Source organism: Halichondria panicea, chromosome 7 (genome assembly GCF_963675165.1).
Source record: "Halichondria panicea chromosome 7, odHalPani1.1, whole genome shotgun sequence".
Lineage (NCBI taxonomy): Eukaryota > Metazoa > Porifera > Demospongiae > Suberitida > Halichondriidae > Halichondria > Halichondria panicea.
The window spans coordinates 42,713-57,485 of NC_087383.1; the positions used below are offsets into that span (position 1 = coordinate 42,713).

A 14,773-nucleotide genomic window follows, 5' to 3' on the forward strand; every position below is an offset into this window, starting at 1 on the left:
AGGCTAATGTTGACGCCACTCCTAGGGGAGTCCCCTCCTTGCAGCCTCCGTCTCCATGCCGACTGCATTCTAGAGAGTGTTGACAAGATGAGTGTAAGAACATACAATCCTTCTGTGAGAGTAGGCAACTGGAATGAGGATCTCTGTTTGGAGGAGGTGTGTCTGCTTGTACTTAGCTTGTATTTAGCTTGTACTTAGCTTGTACTTAGCTTGTAGTTGCTCAGTTTCACCAGTGTATAACTTAATCATTCACAGGACCTGCTCAAGGACTTTCTAGACAAGAAAGACAAAGGAGAGCTCTTAATTCAGAAAGCTACCGGTCTATTGGAGACAATTCTGAAAGAGGTAAGCTATAATAATGTGAATATACACTGCACTACATGCATGCATGCAGGTGAGGCTGTCCAGGCCCAGTGATGGTTACCTGCACATTGGAGATGTAGTGTGCCTACTACACAAGCCCACTAGTAGCCTGCTATCTGTCAATATGTCTGCAGCTAGGGCCTATGATGCCAGGCAGTTACTGTCAGGTTGTGGAGTGTCCTCATCAAGGAATCTACAACCATGCACTAGGAACGTGTTTGTCATTGGAAGGTGAGCCTACACTGTGTGTATGAGTGTGTGTATGCATTGTCCTGCCTATAGTTATGATGACCCAGCGGCTAAGACAGGTGATGTGGTGTGCTATGAGCAACCTATCATTCTAACAACACTACCCAATGAGGGAGGTCAGGTAATAATGCTACTACTCTAGTTATCTCTGTTGAACTGTTTCCTTCTCCATGCAGTTAAGTCTGGAGACTGATCGAGCCACCTTCATGCAACACTCCAAGTACACACGTGAGCAAGAACTGACTGTGAGGGACGAGCTCTCTTACAAGTCTGCTTGGTGAGAACACTCTCACAATGCACATACCCATCTATTTTGCCCGCTCCTTACTAGATCAGTACCCTACATGTGTAACTTTATTTGTTTGTAAAAAAAACAAAAAAAACATACCCATCTATCCATCACTGTGTGTTTGTGTGTGTGTGTGGTAGGCGTCTCCTGTGCTTCAGTCCGGAGGAGAGACTAGAGACTGGAGGGACTCCAGTATCTGTCAACACTCTCCTTTTTGTCAACCATTGCAAGACAAACCAACACCTTTGTCTGCACACTGATTGGTTACACAGGTACTAGTACTCTAGTGGGTGATTGGTTATTATAATCCCCTGATATACTATAGGACACCATTTGGTCGGGAATATGAGGTAACTGCCTCCTCTAAGTTCAACACACACAAAGCAGAGGATCTTCACAACCATTTCATGATCGTGACTGGAGATCCACGAGAACATATCGCTCATGACGATAAGTAGATGAACACTTAACATTTGAATGTGATAATTCCACAACATTAATTTTAATTGTTAATTGTAAACTAATTGTAAACTGTAGTGTTCAGCATAACATTTCATTGAGCATAAGAGATAGAGTTTTGAGAAATCATTGACTTGTACCAAGGGTAGGATCATCTCCCATCCACACACGTTGCATCGCTTCACTGGGCTGCTGCACACAGTGGACACAGTAGTGTCCTCCTCCGGGCTGCTAGTAGTACCCTCCTCTGGGCTGCTGCACACAGTGGACACAGTAGTGTCCTCCTCCGGGCTGCTAGTAGTACTACCCTCTGGGCTGCTGCACACAGTGGACACAGTAGTGTCCTCCTCCGGGCTGCTAGTAGTACCCTCCTCTGGGCTGCTGCACACAGTAGAACACATAATTGACTGGTTGACAGGCTAACCAATTCCTCTGGATTCTATTAGTGCAGAAAACTGAGACTTCATAACAGTCATAATAAGATTGCACAGAATTAATGATTTTTAGAAGCATTTTATATTCATCGCAATTGATAAGTATTGCACAAGCCAAAGCAATAACTTCCTTTGATGTGGTCATGACTAACACAGTGGTGCAACCACAGGCTGGGGAATTACCAGCTGATTAAATACAAGATGGAAGCTGGGCTGCTAGCAGAGCTCTCCACACTGCCAGCGGACCAACCGACCAAGAGAGAAGCTTGTCACAGATGCAGGTACCTACACCGTGCACTGTACAGTATCTCAATTCAATGGCTTGCTAAATTACGTGTAGATCTATACTATAGGCATCATATAAAAGCATTCATTTGGTGTAGGCTGGCTAAGCTAGCCAGAGCAAATAGCTGCTCTAAAGCACTCTATTGCTTTTGCTGTGTCTTCATTGCAGACGTCCACTTCGTGTGTGCATCTGTGACTGCTTTCCCAGTGAGCCCATTCGCACAAACACATCCGTCATTATCCTACAGCACCCCAACGAGGTACACACACTATACTGCAGTCACACAACGCAGTTCCTCGCAATAACCCCTCCAACACACACACACACCCACACACACACTGTGTCTGTGTGCATGGCAGGAGAGTCGTTGCTTGGCTACTGTACCTTTGCTGAAAGAGTGTTTACTACCACACAAATGCCTCGTCCTCAGAGGAAAGAGATTCAACTCTAGCAAGTGAGTACTTTATTGCGTATACCATTATAATTATGTGTCCCTGTGTTATAGGAACCAGGTCTTGCAGTCAGCCATGAGAGCTCCCAATACCTACCTCCTCTTCCCTGGGGTCAAAGGTGAGAATAGTGTCACACTTATATTTACTAATCCTCTCACAGCTATAGACATCCACACCCTCCCTCCGGCTGGTGTCCATGGTAACCCACCTACGCTCATAGCCCTTGATGGTACATGGTCTCAAGCTAAGGGTATGTACCATCACAACCCACAGCTAGGTCGTCTGGTTCAAGTGCAGCTTGGTGTGGAGTGTGCTAGTGAGTACGTCATCAGGACACAGCCGACGCACACAAGTCTCTCCACACTCGAGTGTGTAGCTCACGCACTAGCCTGGCTTGAGCAATCATCAGATATGGTGGAGGTAGCTGGATACTGGTTTTAATCATAAATTATGCCTAACTGTGTTTCTTTGACCAGAGTTTGGTTCGGCCCCTGAGAGGACTGTGTCAGCACCAGCTAGACCATGGAGCAGTGGTTCATGTGAGCAAAGACCACCCACAGTATGTCTCCAGGTGGGAGAACAAGTAAGTACCCTCTCACTGCATCACTCTCTCTCATGCAAACTTTTTATTTCAGTGAACATTATTGTCAAAATCTGTTTCTTTCCAGGTCACAAGAATTGAACAAAGAGGAAGAAAATAACAGCCAGACAGAATAACAGCCAGATAGAATGAACTATGTACATTGCAGTAATAGAGTTACTGAGTTCTTTTTGCCTTGTCTTGTATTTCTACCGCCTGCTCCTGTATAATTGTGTTGTTTATGGCTTATTTACGTACATGTATTATACTACAACAAACCTTCTCCTCTCAGTCGTAGGCTTAACAAAGGCCCAGTCAACTTGTATCTGCTGACCCAGCATTTTTGCACCATTCATGTTCTCTATAGCCTTGCTAGCTTCCTTGAATGTCTCATACTCGACCAGAACATAACCCTGTGAGAGAGAGGGGGTTAGATACTAATCAATGGTTTGGGGACTCTTTCAGCTGCTATAACTTGAATTCTGTGGATCCAATGTCAAAAATTTTATGATTTTCTGAAAGCTCAGAAAAAGACCTTTCAAATGGTGTCATCAAACTTCGTATTTGAGAGATAAAAGTATTTGCCAATTTGGTGATACCATGGATTATAGCCCATGGTCCGAGGCCGAAAAATGTCAAATTTAGGCTCTGAAGAAGTTTTGGATTGAAACATATCATTTGAAAGGTCTTTTTCTAAGCTTTCAGAAAATTAGAATATTTTTGACATTGGATGAACGGTACCAAGTTAATGGCTGTTGAAAGATGTTCCCCCTCCACAATTTAATCAATGGTTTGGGGACTCTTTCAGCTGCTATAACTTGAATTCTGTGGATCCAATGTCAAAACTTTTATGATTTTCTGAAAGCTCAGAAAAAGACCTTTCAAATGGTGTCATCAAACTTTGTATTTGAGAGATAAATCTATTTGCCAATTTGGCGATACCATGGATTATAGCCCATGGTCCGAGGCCGAAAAATGTCAAATTTAGGCTCCAAAGAAGTTTTGGATTGAAACATATCATTTGAAAGGTCTTTTTCTAAGCTTTCAGAATATTAGAATATTTTTGACATTGGATGAACGGTACTCAAGTTAATGGCTGTTGAAAGATGTTCCCCCTCCACAATTTCAAGTGGTGCAGAGTGTAGCCCTCACCTTAATGAAGCCTGTTCGGCGATCAAGGTTAATGTGGATATTCTTGATATTTCCGTATGCTCCAAACACTTCATTGACATCATCTTCCTGTGCTTCCTCGTGAATATTCTTCACAAACACTATCCAACCCTCAACAGCTGAGCACATCAGAACATACACACCATTAGACACAGTACACACACACACGCCAAGTACACACATATAACTACAATACACAGATGCTCACACTTGAGTGGTCCTGGTCCGTCCCCGACCTCCTCCACTCTATCAAATACTCCGCTCTGCTCTTGTACTTTGTCTGCAAGCATCAACAAAATGATGGGGTAATTCTAAATAATGCACACCACTTACCATCAAAGCCTCGTCCCTTCTTTCGTGTTACTCGAGATTTGAGACCCTCCACCTCTGTGGGTGTGTATCACGTGACACAGAGTTACATGGTGACAATGTACTCACCATCAGCCATGTCAAAGTCACCATCATCTTCTGGTCTCAGCTGAACCTCATCCAGTCCCGCCATCTTGTTTCTTAGCTTCTGGGAAAGTGTGTTTAGTAGTTTCTTGCACGAGTAGGGATGCTCTGTAGCTAGCTGCAGCTGCTGAATACTTGTACTGTTCTTATATATATATACTACCACGCGGCAAATTATAGAGAACAAATCCAAGCCTCTAAATCACCGCATTCGAAACTATCATGTGGCCGCCGCGGTGGGTTATTGAAGCTACTACGTCCTGTATATTTGATGACCCTTTACCAGACACACTTACACGCAAGATGGAGATGGCTAGTGAGGAAAAGCGTTCACTTGTCCTTCCCTCTACGAGCTTCCACAAGGCTGGATATCGGTTGGATACTCACCCAAAAGGCCAACAGCAATGGATCACGGGGCAAAGAGCATCGCAGCGACTACAAGTGAGTGGCTAGTCATGATCAAAAGTGGACCACCTAGTATAGTGTATAGGCTGCTTTAGATGACTGGCATTCAATATCTGCTAATAGATATCATTACTAGTGATCAAACTATACAGCCTCTGTATCAAATTCATCCATTACTATGCATTATTTGACCCGTTACTTCATTGCGTACAGTGATGGAGAGCACGAGAGGGGCGGAGTCATTGAGAAGTTGCTATGACAACAGATGATGGAGGAGTTACAAGGTGACACTGTAGAGTTTGTGGACGACCCATCGGACGTCTTACACTGCAGATAGAAAGAAAACAATCGTCTTTCCTAAGAAATAGTGAGTTGCGTTGCAGATTGAGTGTGACTCTTTCCCCTATCTGAACTTTAATCTGAGCATGTCATGTGATAGACCTTGTCTAGAGCTACAGCTACTATTTAGCCTCTAAATCAAAGCATTCATTTGGTGTAGGCTGGCTAAGCTAGCCAGAGCAATTAGCTGCTCTAAAGCACTCTATTGCTTTTGCTGTGTCAGACGTCCACTTCGTGTGTGCATCTGTGACTGCTTTCCCAGTGAGCCCATTCGCACAAACACATCCGTCATTATCCTACAGCACCCCAACGAGGTACACACACTATACTGCAGTCATACAACGCAGTTCCTCGCAATAACCCCTCCAACACACACACACCCACTGTGTCTGTGTGCATGGCAGGAGAGTCGTTGCTTGGCTACTGTACCTTTGCTGAAAGAGTGTTTACTACCACACAAATGCCTCGTCCTCAGAGGAAAGAGATTCAACTCTAGCAAGTGAGTACTTTATTGCGTATACCATTATAATTATGTGTCCCTGTGTTATAGGAACCAGGTCTTGCAGTCAGCCATGAGAGCTCCCAATACCTACCTCCTCTTCTCTGGGGTCAAAGGTGAGAATAGTGTCACACTTATATTTACTAATCCTCTCACAGCTATAGACATCCACACCCTCCCTCCGGCTGGTGTCCATGGTAACCCACCTACGCTCATAGCCCTTGATGGTACATGGTCTCAAGCTAAGGGTATGTACCATCACAACCCACAGCTAGGTCGTCTGGTTCAAGTGCAGCTTGGTGTGGAGTGTGCTAGTGAGTACGTCATCAGGACACAGCCGACGCACACAAGTCTCTCCACACTCGAGTGTGTAGCTCACGCACTAGCCTGGCTTGAGCAATCATCAGATATGGTGGAGGTAGCTGGATACTGGTTTTAATCATAAATTATGCCTAACTGTGTTTCTTTGACCAGAGTTTGGTTCGGCCCCTGAGAGGACTGTGTCAGCACCAGCTAGACCATGGAGCAGTGGTTCATGTGAGCAAAGACCACCCACAGTATGTCTCCAGGTGGGAGAATAAGTAAGTACCCTCTCACTGCATCACTCTCTCTCATGCAAACTTTTTATTTCAGTGAACATTATTGTCAAAATCTGTTTCTTTCCAGGTCACAAGAATTGAACAAAGAGGAAGAAAATAACAGCCAGACAGAATAACAGCCAGATAGAATGAACTATGTACATTGCAGTAATAGAGTTACTGAGTTCTTTTTGCCTTGTCTTGTCTTTCTACCGCCTGCTCCTGTATAATTGTGTTGTTTATGGCTTATTTACGTACATGTATTATACTACAACAAACCTTCTCCTCTCAATCGTAGGCTTAACAAGGCCCAGTCAACTTGTATCTGCTGACCCAGCATTTTTGCACCATTCATGTTCTCTATAGCCTTGCTAGCTTCCTTGAATGTCTCATACTCGACCAGAACATAACCCTATGAGAGAGAGGGGGTTAGATACAAGTGGTGCAGAGTGCAGACCTCACCTCAATGAAGCCTGTTCGGCGATCAAGATTGAGGTTAATGTGGTTACTCCCGTATGCTCCAAACACTTCATTGACATCATCTTCCTGTGCTTCCTCGTGAATATTCTTCACAAACACTATCCAACCCTCAACAGCTGAGCACATCAGAACATACACACCATTAGACACAGTACACACACACGCTAAGTACACACACACATATAACTACAATACACAGATGCTTACACTTGAGTGGTCCTGGTCCGACCCCGATCTCCTCCACTCTATCAAATACTCCGCTCTGCTCTTGTACTTTGTCTGCAAGCATTAACAAAATAATGGGGTAATTCTAAATAATGCACACCACGTACCATCAAAGCCTCGTCCCTTCTTTTTGAGACCCTCCACCTCTGTGGCACAGAGTTACATGGTGACAATGTACTCACCATCGATGCATCAACAATATCAAAGTCACCATCATCTTCTGGTCTCAGCTGCACCTCATCCAGTCCCGCCATCTTGTTTCTTAGCTTCTGGGAAAGTGTGTTTAGTAGTTCCTTGCACGAGTAGGGATGCTCTGTAGCTAGCTAGCTGCAGCTCTGTAGCTAGCTAGCTGCAGCTCTGTAGCTAGCTAGCTGCAGCTGCTGAATACTTGTACTGTTTCTGATCTATACTACCACGTGGCAAATTATAGAGAACAAATCCAAGCCTCTAAATCACCGCATTCGAAACTATCATGTGGCCGCCGCGGTGGGTTATTGAAGCTACTAAGTCCTGTATATTTGATGACCCTTTACCAGACACACTTACACACAAGATGGAGATGGCTAGTGAGGAAAAGCGTTCACTTGTCCTTCCCTCTACGAGCGTCCACAAGGCTGGATATCGGTTGGATACTCACCCAAAAGGCCAGCAGCAATGGATCACGAGGCAAAGAGCATCGCAGCGAGTACAAGTGAGTGGCTAGCCATGATCAAAAGTGGACCACCTAGTATAGTGTATAGGCTGCTTTAGATGACTGGCATTCAATATCTGCTAATAGATATCATTACTAGTGATCAAACTATACAGCCTCTGACAAATTCATCCATTACTACACATTATTTGACCCGTTACTTCATTGCGTACAGTGATGGAGAGCACGAGAGGGGCGGAGTCATTGAGAAGTTGCTATGATAACAGATGATGGAGGAGTTACAAGGTGACACTGTGGAGTTTGCGGACAACCCATCGGACGTCTTACACTGCAGATAGAAAGAAAACAATCGTCTTTCCTAAGAAATAGTGAGTTGCGTTGCAGATTGAGTGTGACTCTTTCCCCTATCTGGACTTTAATCTGAGCATGTCATGTGATAGACCTTGTCTAGAGCTACAGAATGCATTTCTTAGTTTTGATATTGATGCATTTTTCGTGAAGTTATGACCTCCCGAAAGCTGCTTGCCAACAGAATAAATTGATGGTGGATGAGGACTCATTGTCATGGCTGGCATACAGGTATGGCTTGGACCTTATTCTGTTGTTGCTGCAGGCAAAGGTCTCTTTAAACATGAATAGAGAAAAGTAATGTAGTCTGGATTTACTGCTTACGCGGCTTGCTCACTCCACAAGCAATTCCCAGATGTCAGACACCACCACCTTCTTGGACAGAATTATCTTTTAGCCCCGCAGAACCTCCTTTTGTTCTAACTCTTTACGTTGGCCATAAAAATTCATTGGAACACTATCCTTGCCATAGACAACCTCAGCATGAAAGTATACAACAGTCTGAATCTTGGCCCCTCTACATCCATGCAGGCATGCAGCGGCCATTTTGCAGTCTCCACGTAATCAACTGACTTGTTCCATTGAGAACACCATGCATGCAGACGCAGGATGGAGGTACACTGTGGGCTCTTTGCTACTGCTTATAAACAAGGAGCCTAAATGCCACAGAAATCTGTAACGAAAATTACCAACACATTTATAGTATCAGCTATTTTATGTTATCATGTATACCCGTGTGTGTATTAGCCTCGATTCCAGGCCGCTCTCAATTGAGAAAGACCTCTGGTGAGAGGGGGCTGGTGAGAGGGGGCTGGTGAGAGGGGGCTGGTGAGAGGGGGCTGGTGAGAGGGGCTGGTGAGAGGGGCTGGTGAGAGGGGGCTGGCGAGAGGGGCTGGCGAGAGGGGCTGGCGAGAGGGGCTGGCGAGAGGGGGCTGGCGAGAGGGGCTGGCGAGAGGGGGTGGCGAGAGGGGCTGGCGAGAGGGGCTGGCGAGAGGGGCTGGCGAGAGGGGGTGGCGAGAGGGGGCTGGTGAGAGGGGCTGGCGAGAGGGGGCTGGCGAGAGGGGGCTGGCGAGAGGGGGCTGGTGAGAGGGGCTGGCGAGAGGGGGCTGGCGAGAGGGGGCTGGCGAGAGGGGCTGGCGAGAGGGGCTGGTGAGAGGGGGCTGGTGAGAGGGGGCTGGCGAGAGGGGCTGGCGAGAGGGGGCTGGCGAGAGGGGGCTGGCGAGAGGGGCTGGCGAGAGGGGGCTGGCGAGAGGGGGCTGGTGAGAGGGGGCTGGTGAGAGGGGGCTGGCGAGAGGGGCTGGTGAGAGGGGCTGGCGAGAGGGGGCTGGTGAGAGGGGGCTGGTGAGAGGGGCTGGTGAGAGGGGCTGGCGAGAGGGGGCTGGCGAGAGGGGGCTGGCGAGAGGGGCTGGCGAGAGGGGGCTGGCGAGAGGGGGCTGGTGAGAGGGGCTGGCGAGAGGGGGCTGGCGAGAGGGGGCTGGTGAGAGGGGGCTGGCGAGAGGGGCTGGTGAGAGGGGGCTGGTGAGAGGGGGCTGGCGAGAGGGGGCTGGCGAGAGGGGCTGGCGAGAGGGGGCTGGCGAGAGGGGCTGGCGAGAGGGGGTGGTGAGAGGGGCTGGCGAGAGGGGCTGGCGAGAGGGGCTGGCGAGAGGGGGTGGCGAGAGGGGGCTGGCGAGAGGGGGCTGGCGAGAGGGGCTGGCGAGAGGGGGCTGGCGAGAGGGGCTGGCGAGAGGGGGCTGGTGAGAGGGGCTGGCGAGAGGGGGTGGTGAGAGGGGCTGGCGAGAGGGGCTGGCGAGAGGGGGTGGCGAGAGGGGGCTGGCGAGAGGGGCTGGCGAGAGGGGCTGGCGAGAGGGGGCTGGTGAGAGGGGCTGGCGAGAGGGGGCTGGCGAGAGGGGGCTGGCGAGAGGGGGCTGGCGAGAGGGGCTGGCGAGAGGGGGCTGGCGAGAGGGGGCTGGCGAGAGGGGGCTGGCGAGAGGGGGCTGGCGAGAGGGGGCTGGCGAGAGGGGCTGGCGAGAGGGGCTGGCGAGAGGGGGCTGGCGAGAGGGGGCTGGTGAGAGGGGGCTGGTGAGAGGGGCTGGCGAGAGGGGCTGGCGAGAGGGGGCTGGCGAGAGGGGGCTGGTGAGAGGGGGCTGGTGAGAGGGGGCTGGCGAGAGGGGCTGGCGAGAGGGGGCTGGTGAGAGGGGGCTGGTGAGAGGGGGCTGGTGAGAGGGGGCTGGTGAGAGGGGCTGGTGAGAGGGGGCTGGTGAGAGGGGGCTGGTGAGAGGGGGTGGGACTATATTATATATGTGTACATACAATGTCACGATAATGTTTACATTTGCTTCATGTACAGGTTGAACACTGAGAGAAGAAAACGTTTTCTTCACTGTCTAGATAGACACCATTTCCAAAGAGCAAAAAGACTGTCCCCACCGTTCTAAGAAAGTAAAAGTGTTTTGTGGCTGCCATTTGCCAGACGATAGAAAACCAATGCATGGCCTTGCTTAGCCTCGATCCCAGGCCGCACTTCCCACTTCACTTTTCTATGAAGGCCGGTGAAGGAGGCTAGGCCTTGCTGTGCCAAGTGTAAGCGATGGTTTCACCAAAAACTGTAGAAACAGTTCAGAGCATATCTTCAGAAACAGTTAAAAAAGCCGTTATTATAATTTCATTATTTGCTACCATAATATGCATACCCCCCTAGAAATTTCTGCGGCCCAAAAATTCTGCGAATAACTGTAAAAAGACCTTCTGCAGATAATATTTCTGCGAATTGAACTTTCAACTGTTAAATTAGGCTTGGTAATAAGCATTTGCGGATATTATTTCTGCGTTTACTCATTCATTCGAATTTTTGGGCCGCAGAAATTTCTAGCTATACGGTACTAGTAGTATCTTTTGCTTTGAATTATTTGCTGCTGTGTCTGTTTTTCAATGTTACCAGATTATTTATATAGGAGCAATGAACTATGGTTATACCTTGATCAGGCTTAAATTTTCAAAAGCGTGGTGCTATAAGCGGACGTTTTTTCAATGTGTGAGCGTGCGCTGTACTCTACATTTTGTGTAAAAACTAGCTAACTGAGCACAGATGTATGGCTTCTCAGCATCCATACAACTGCCTGCTTGTCTTCAGCTTTTTGCTTGCATGAGGCAGCACATCAGCATCAGGCAGGAATGCAATGCTTTGAAAGTACAGCAAGCACATGCATGAAGTCAGTTAGCAGGTCAGATCAGCTTTAACTAAATTCATATCAAGGTGTTGTGGCATTCTATTAAACACATTCCAGACACATTAATAGCTGAGATTACGGAAGAGACTACTGTTTATAGCACTACTGCACACAGTCAAGATAATCTCAACCCAAGCTATAGCTACAGGCCCCAGTAGCTGCAGCCTTCAAGTGAACGGAGTGACATAGACCTACCAACCAGTCTGCTGCAGGCATGAGCGAGCCCTCATTTGACCGAGGCACTGCCACTAGGATATCACAATCCTTCCAGAACTTCACCAGGAAGCTCAGCAGTGAGTCAGTAGCTGTATACAAACAATAGTTGTTAGTTTAGCAGCTATTCCATTGTCAAGCTTATCAATAGCACTGTTGACTGTACTGGCTGCTTGTAAATTATCCAGAATAATAATATAGTATGTCTGTGATTGATTATGTTGAGACTGCAATGTACATTCATGTAGTTAAGAATTAGCGTGCCTGTGTGCCTGTGTGCCTGTGTGCCTGTGTGCCTGTGCGTGTGTGCGTGTGTGCGTGTGTGTGTGTGTGTGTGTGTGTGTGTGTGTGTGTGTGGTGCTAGGTGTCAAATATCCATAGCTAGTTAGCACCACCCCACTCAAGCATGCCACTAAAAGGGGGAGTGATGATATGTGGTTAGTACAGTGACATCGACCCTCTCTCCCTCAGGCTTTCGTAACAAGGAGTACAATAAAGTGGAGGACTTGTATGACACACGAATACCTCTGCACAATGAAGACGTGTTTGAGCATGGACTCAGGTTCAAGGCTAAAGTAAGAGTTGTTGTTTTGAGAAGCCTACCACATTATGTCAGTGTTGTCATTCAATAGGGAATTTAAGTAACTCAATATGGCCACTGTTACTAGCTACCTCGCACACACCTCAATATGGCCACTGTTACTAGCTACCTCGCACACACACAGTACATAGGTTCTCTTGAGATAGCCAGACCTACCAGCAAGGTGGACATTATCACTGCAATGCGGAGGATACGAGTGAGTGGGTGGGAAGATACGAGTGAGTGGGTGTGTGGATACGAGTGAATGAGTGGGAGGATACGAGTGAGTGGATGGGAGGATACGAGTGAGTGGGTGTGTGGATACGAGTGAATGAGTGGGAGGATACGAGTGAGTGTGTGTGTGTGGATACGAGTGAGTGAGTGGGAGGATATGAGTAAGTGTGTAGGAGGTGTGCTTGTTGTGCTTGTTAAGTGGTCCTCAAGTATGTGAGGTATATAGTTGACTGACCACATACTTGAGTTGTGCATACCTCCAGCCTAGCTTGCATAACACCGTTGCTATGTATAACACCGTTGCTATGCATGTCCCCTCAGTATGAATACAAGGTGAAGGGGATCAGGAAGGCAAGAGTCTTCATTGAGATATCTACTGGTGGAGTTAGGGTCTCCAAGAGAAAGAGTAAGAGGGTAAGACCACACTGCAGTGAGTGTGTGTGCCTGTATTAACCATCTCATGTACTTCAGAAGAGAAGGCAGTACAGTGAGGAACAACTGTTTGTCATGAGTCATCCAATATATCGCGTGTTCTATGTCTCGCATGATTCTCATGACCTCAAGATATTCAGCTACATAACTCGAGAAGTGCCCAACAACACGTTCAGATGCAACGTCTACAAGGCCTACAAGAAGGTGCCAGTTGTCTAATTATCAGCTAGTTATTAACTATCCGCCCTCACAGAAAATGGCCTTGCACATGGTCCGCTCTCTAGGCCAGGCATTTGATGTGTGCCATAAGCTCAATCCTAAGCCCAAGAAGAAGAAGGAAGATGAAACACCAGATGAGGATGTTGAAGGCGAGGACCCTCCTCCACCACCAGAGGGGGAGGTGGCCAAAACACCAGACACATGGAAGCAGTTCTCCACCGACTTAGACATTGCTATGGACAAACTGTCAGTGCAAGAGAAGCAAGAGGAAACTAATAGGGACCTTACGGCTGAGCTGGACTTTGACCCCTTTGCCTCCCCCCCACCACCAGGAATCCTAGGCAATGGATTGGACCCATTTCAACCCCCCCTGGTCCACCCTCCACTGGCTGTGGGAAATACTAGCAGTCTGCCTTACTTCCCTGAGGGGGTAGACCCAGCCACTGTGACCATCCCTCCAGCTCATCTTCACCTGCTCACTGGAACACCACAAGCCAATGGACAAGTGAGTGCTGTCATGCATTATGTAGAATGTCAACTATTCACTGTGTACTCTACAATAGACAATTCGTGAGAACCCGTTCACTACTGAGCTGCGCCCAGGGGGGGATTCCCCATTGTCCATTGGAGAGAGTTTGGATAAGACCAACCCTTTCAGATCTGGAGACAATGGTCAACTAGCAGTACTACAAGAGCAGCTCAAAGCAGAGACTGCAGCCAGACTAGAGTCTCAGGTAAGCAGCTCTCTATGGTACGCTATGAGGTGTGTGTGTGTATCTGACTGTGTGTGTGTGTATGTGTGTGTGTGTATCTGACTGTGTGTGTATCTGACTGTGTGTGTGGGTGTGTGGGTGTGGGTGTGGGTGGGTGGGTGGGTGTGTGTGTGTGTGTGTGTGTGTGTGTGTGTATCTGACTGTGTGTGTATCTGACTGTGTGTGTGTGTGTGTGTGTGTGTGTGTGTGTGTGTGTGTGTGTGTGTGTGTGTGGGTGGGTGTGTGGGTGGGTGTGTGGGTGTGTGGGTGTGGGTGTGTGTGTGACTGTCTGTGTGTGTAGGGTCGTGTGGAGGAGCTGCTGAATCAGAACAAGACACTCATGACTCAGTTGGAGAAGCTCATGACTCAACTCACCCAGATACAGTTGTTCCAGCTACAGTCTACACAACCCGCCCCCACTCCACCAACAGTACAGGAGGCTGTGACTCTACCAACAGTACCAGAGGCTGTGACTGGTGGAGAGACTGCTATCCCTGTAGTGGAGAGTGCATCCACAGAGCAGGTAAGTGCCCAGCAATGGCTGCCATCTCCCTAGCTCTAATCTCCTCTTCCACCAGGTCATCACAGACCTGGACATGGCTCTGGCCATATCTCCGACCACTCTGCCACTCATTGACCCATTCCAACCAACCTCTTCCTGAACACATACCAATCCAAACTTAACGGACTCCAAGATACACTGATTGATTTTGATTTTATCCATATAATTATTATAGCCTCTTAATTAACATTAATTTTGTGAGGATGTTTTTATCTCCGTCAAAGCATTATATATGATTATTATTAGCTAGCATAATTATTTAAAAGTTTTTTTTGTTTTTTTTTATCCAATGAAAACATCAGCTGTGCAGGCCT

At 47.7% G+C, this 14,773-nt stretch overlaps 6 protein-coding genes and 1 long non-coding RNA gene across 13 annotated transcripts; 5 read left to right on the forward strand and 2 right to left on the reverse strand.

Annotated features, from left to right (window-relative positions):
* The first annotated feature begins 1 nt into the window (after nt 1).
* Nucleotides 2-1,486, forward strand: LOC135338150 (cilia- and flagella-associated protein 161-like). Its single transcript, XM_064534186.1, has 7 exons — nt 2-156; nt 256-345; nt 395-594; nt 646-733; nt 789-889; nt 1,042-1,173; nt 1,227-1,486. Exons 1-7 carry the CDS (start codon nt 7-9, stop codon nt 1,357-1,359), a joined length of 894 nt encoding a protein of 297 aa, XP_064390256.1. The 5' UTR covers nt 2-6; the 3' UTR covers nt 1,360-1,486.
* A 436-nt stretch (nt 1,487-1,922) lies between these two features.
* LOC135338155 (tRNA-uridine aminocarboxypropyltransferase 2-like) lies at nt 1,923-3,361 on the forward strand. Its single transcript, XM_064534215.1, has 7 exons — nt 1,923-2,075; nt 2,249-2,339; nt 2,440-2,534; nt 2,586-2,650; nt 2,693-2,952; nt 3,009-3,115; nt 3,201-3,361. Exons 1-7 carry the CDS (start codon nt 1,996-1,998, stop codon nt 3,247-3,249), a joined length of 747 nt encoding a protein of 248 aa, XP_064390285.1. The 5' UTR covers nt 1,923-1,995; the 3' UTR covers nt 3,250-3,361.
* LOC135338158 (RNA-binding protein 8A-A-like) lies at nt 3,172-4,934 on the reverse strand. Its single transcript, XM_064534218.1, has 6 exons — nt 4,721-4,934; nt 4,616-4,669; nt 4,491-4,562; nt 4,265-4,401; nt 3,392-3,525; nt 3,172-3,334 (listed from the first exon to the last, which is right to left on the reverse strand). The coding sequence occupies exons 1-6, from the start codon at nt 4,782-4,784 to the stop codon at nt 3,322-3,324; spliced, it is 474 nt and encodes a 157-aa protein (XP_064390288.1). The 5' UTR covers nt 4,785-4,934; the 3' UTR covers nt 3,172-3,321.
* A 68-nt stretch (nt 4,935-5,002) lies between these two features.
* Nucleotides 5,003-6,809, forward strand: LOC135338159 (tRNA-uridine aminocarboxypropyltransferase 2-like). Of its 6 annotated transcripts, none has more exons than XM_064534222.1 (8): nt 5,003-5,176; nt 5,354-5,507; nt 5,640-5,793; nt 5,884-5,978; nt 6,030-6,094; nt 6,137-6,396; nt 6,453-6,559; nt 6,645-6,809. In XM_064534222.1, the coding sequence occupies exons 5-8, from the start codon at nt 6,052-6,054 to the stop codon at nt 6,691-6,693; spliced, it is 459 nt and encodes a 152-aa protein (XP_064390292.1). In that variant the 5' UTR covers nt 5,003-5,176; nt 5,354-5,507; nt 5,640-5,793; nt 5,884-5,978; nt 6,030-6,051; the 3' UTR covers nt 6,694-6,809. The 6 variants fall into 6 exon arrangements, with proteins under 6 accessions (XP_064390292.1, XP_064390293.1, XP_064390289.1 ...); XM_064534223.1 differs by having other exon boundaries at nt 5,703-5,793; XM_064534219.1 differs by having other exon boundaries at nt 5,640-5,978.
* On the reverse strand, nt 6,618-7,698 carry LOC135338157 (RNA-binding protein 8A-like). The gene is made up of 6 exons (XM_064534217.1): nt 7,473-7,698; nt 7,369-7,407; nt 7,244-7,315; nt 7,019-7,152; nt 6,836-6,968; nt 6,618-6,778 (listed from the first exon to the last, which is right to left on the reverse strand). The coding sequence occupies exons 1-6, from the start codon at nt 7,513-7,515 to the stop codon at nt 6,711-6,713; spliced, it is 489 nt and encodes a 162-aa protein (XP_064390287.1). The 5' UTR covers nt 7,516-7,698; the 3' UTR covers nt 6,618-6,710.
* A 78-nt stretch (nt 7,699-7,776) lies between these two features.
* LOC135338165 (uncharacterized) lies at nt 7,777-9,020 on the forward strand. Its single transcript, XR_010395440.1, has 3 exons — nt 7,777-7,952; nt 8,128-8,281; nt 8,793-9,020. It is a non-coding gene; the product is annotated as an uncharacterized LOC135338165 (long non-coding RNA).
* Nucleotides 9,021-10,587: 1,567 nt separating this feature from the next.
* Nucleotides 10,588-14,766, forward strand: LOC135338141 (carboxyl-terminal PDZ ligand of neuronal nitric oxide synthase protein-like). 2 transcript variants are annotated; one of them, XM_064534175.1, is made up of 9 exons: nt 10,588-11,760; nt 12,152-12,255; nt 12,406-12,477; nt 12,816-12,908; nt 12,966-13,130; nt 13,180-13,650; nt 13,709-13,879; nt 14,199-14,420; nt 14,476-14,766. In XM_064534175.1, the coding sequence occupies exons 1-9, from the start codon at nt 11,682-11,684 to the stop codon at nt 14,557-14,559; spliced, it is 1,461 nt and encodes a 486-aa protein (XP_064390245.1). In that variant the 5' UTR covers nt 10,588-11,681; the 3' UTR covers nt 14,560-14,766. The 2 variants fall into 2 exon arrangements, with proteins under 2 accessions (XP_064390245.1, XP_064390246.1); XM_064534176.1 differs by having other exon boundaries at nt 12,969-13,130.
* The last annotated feature ends 7 nt before the right edge of the window (nt 14,767-14,773 follow it).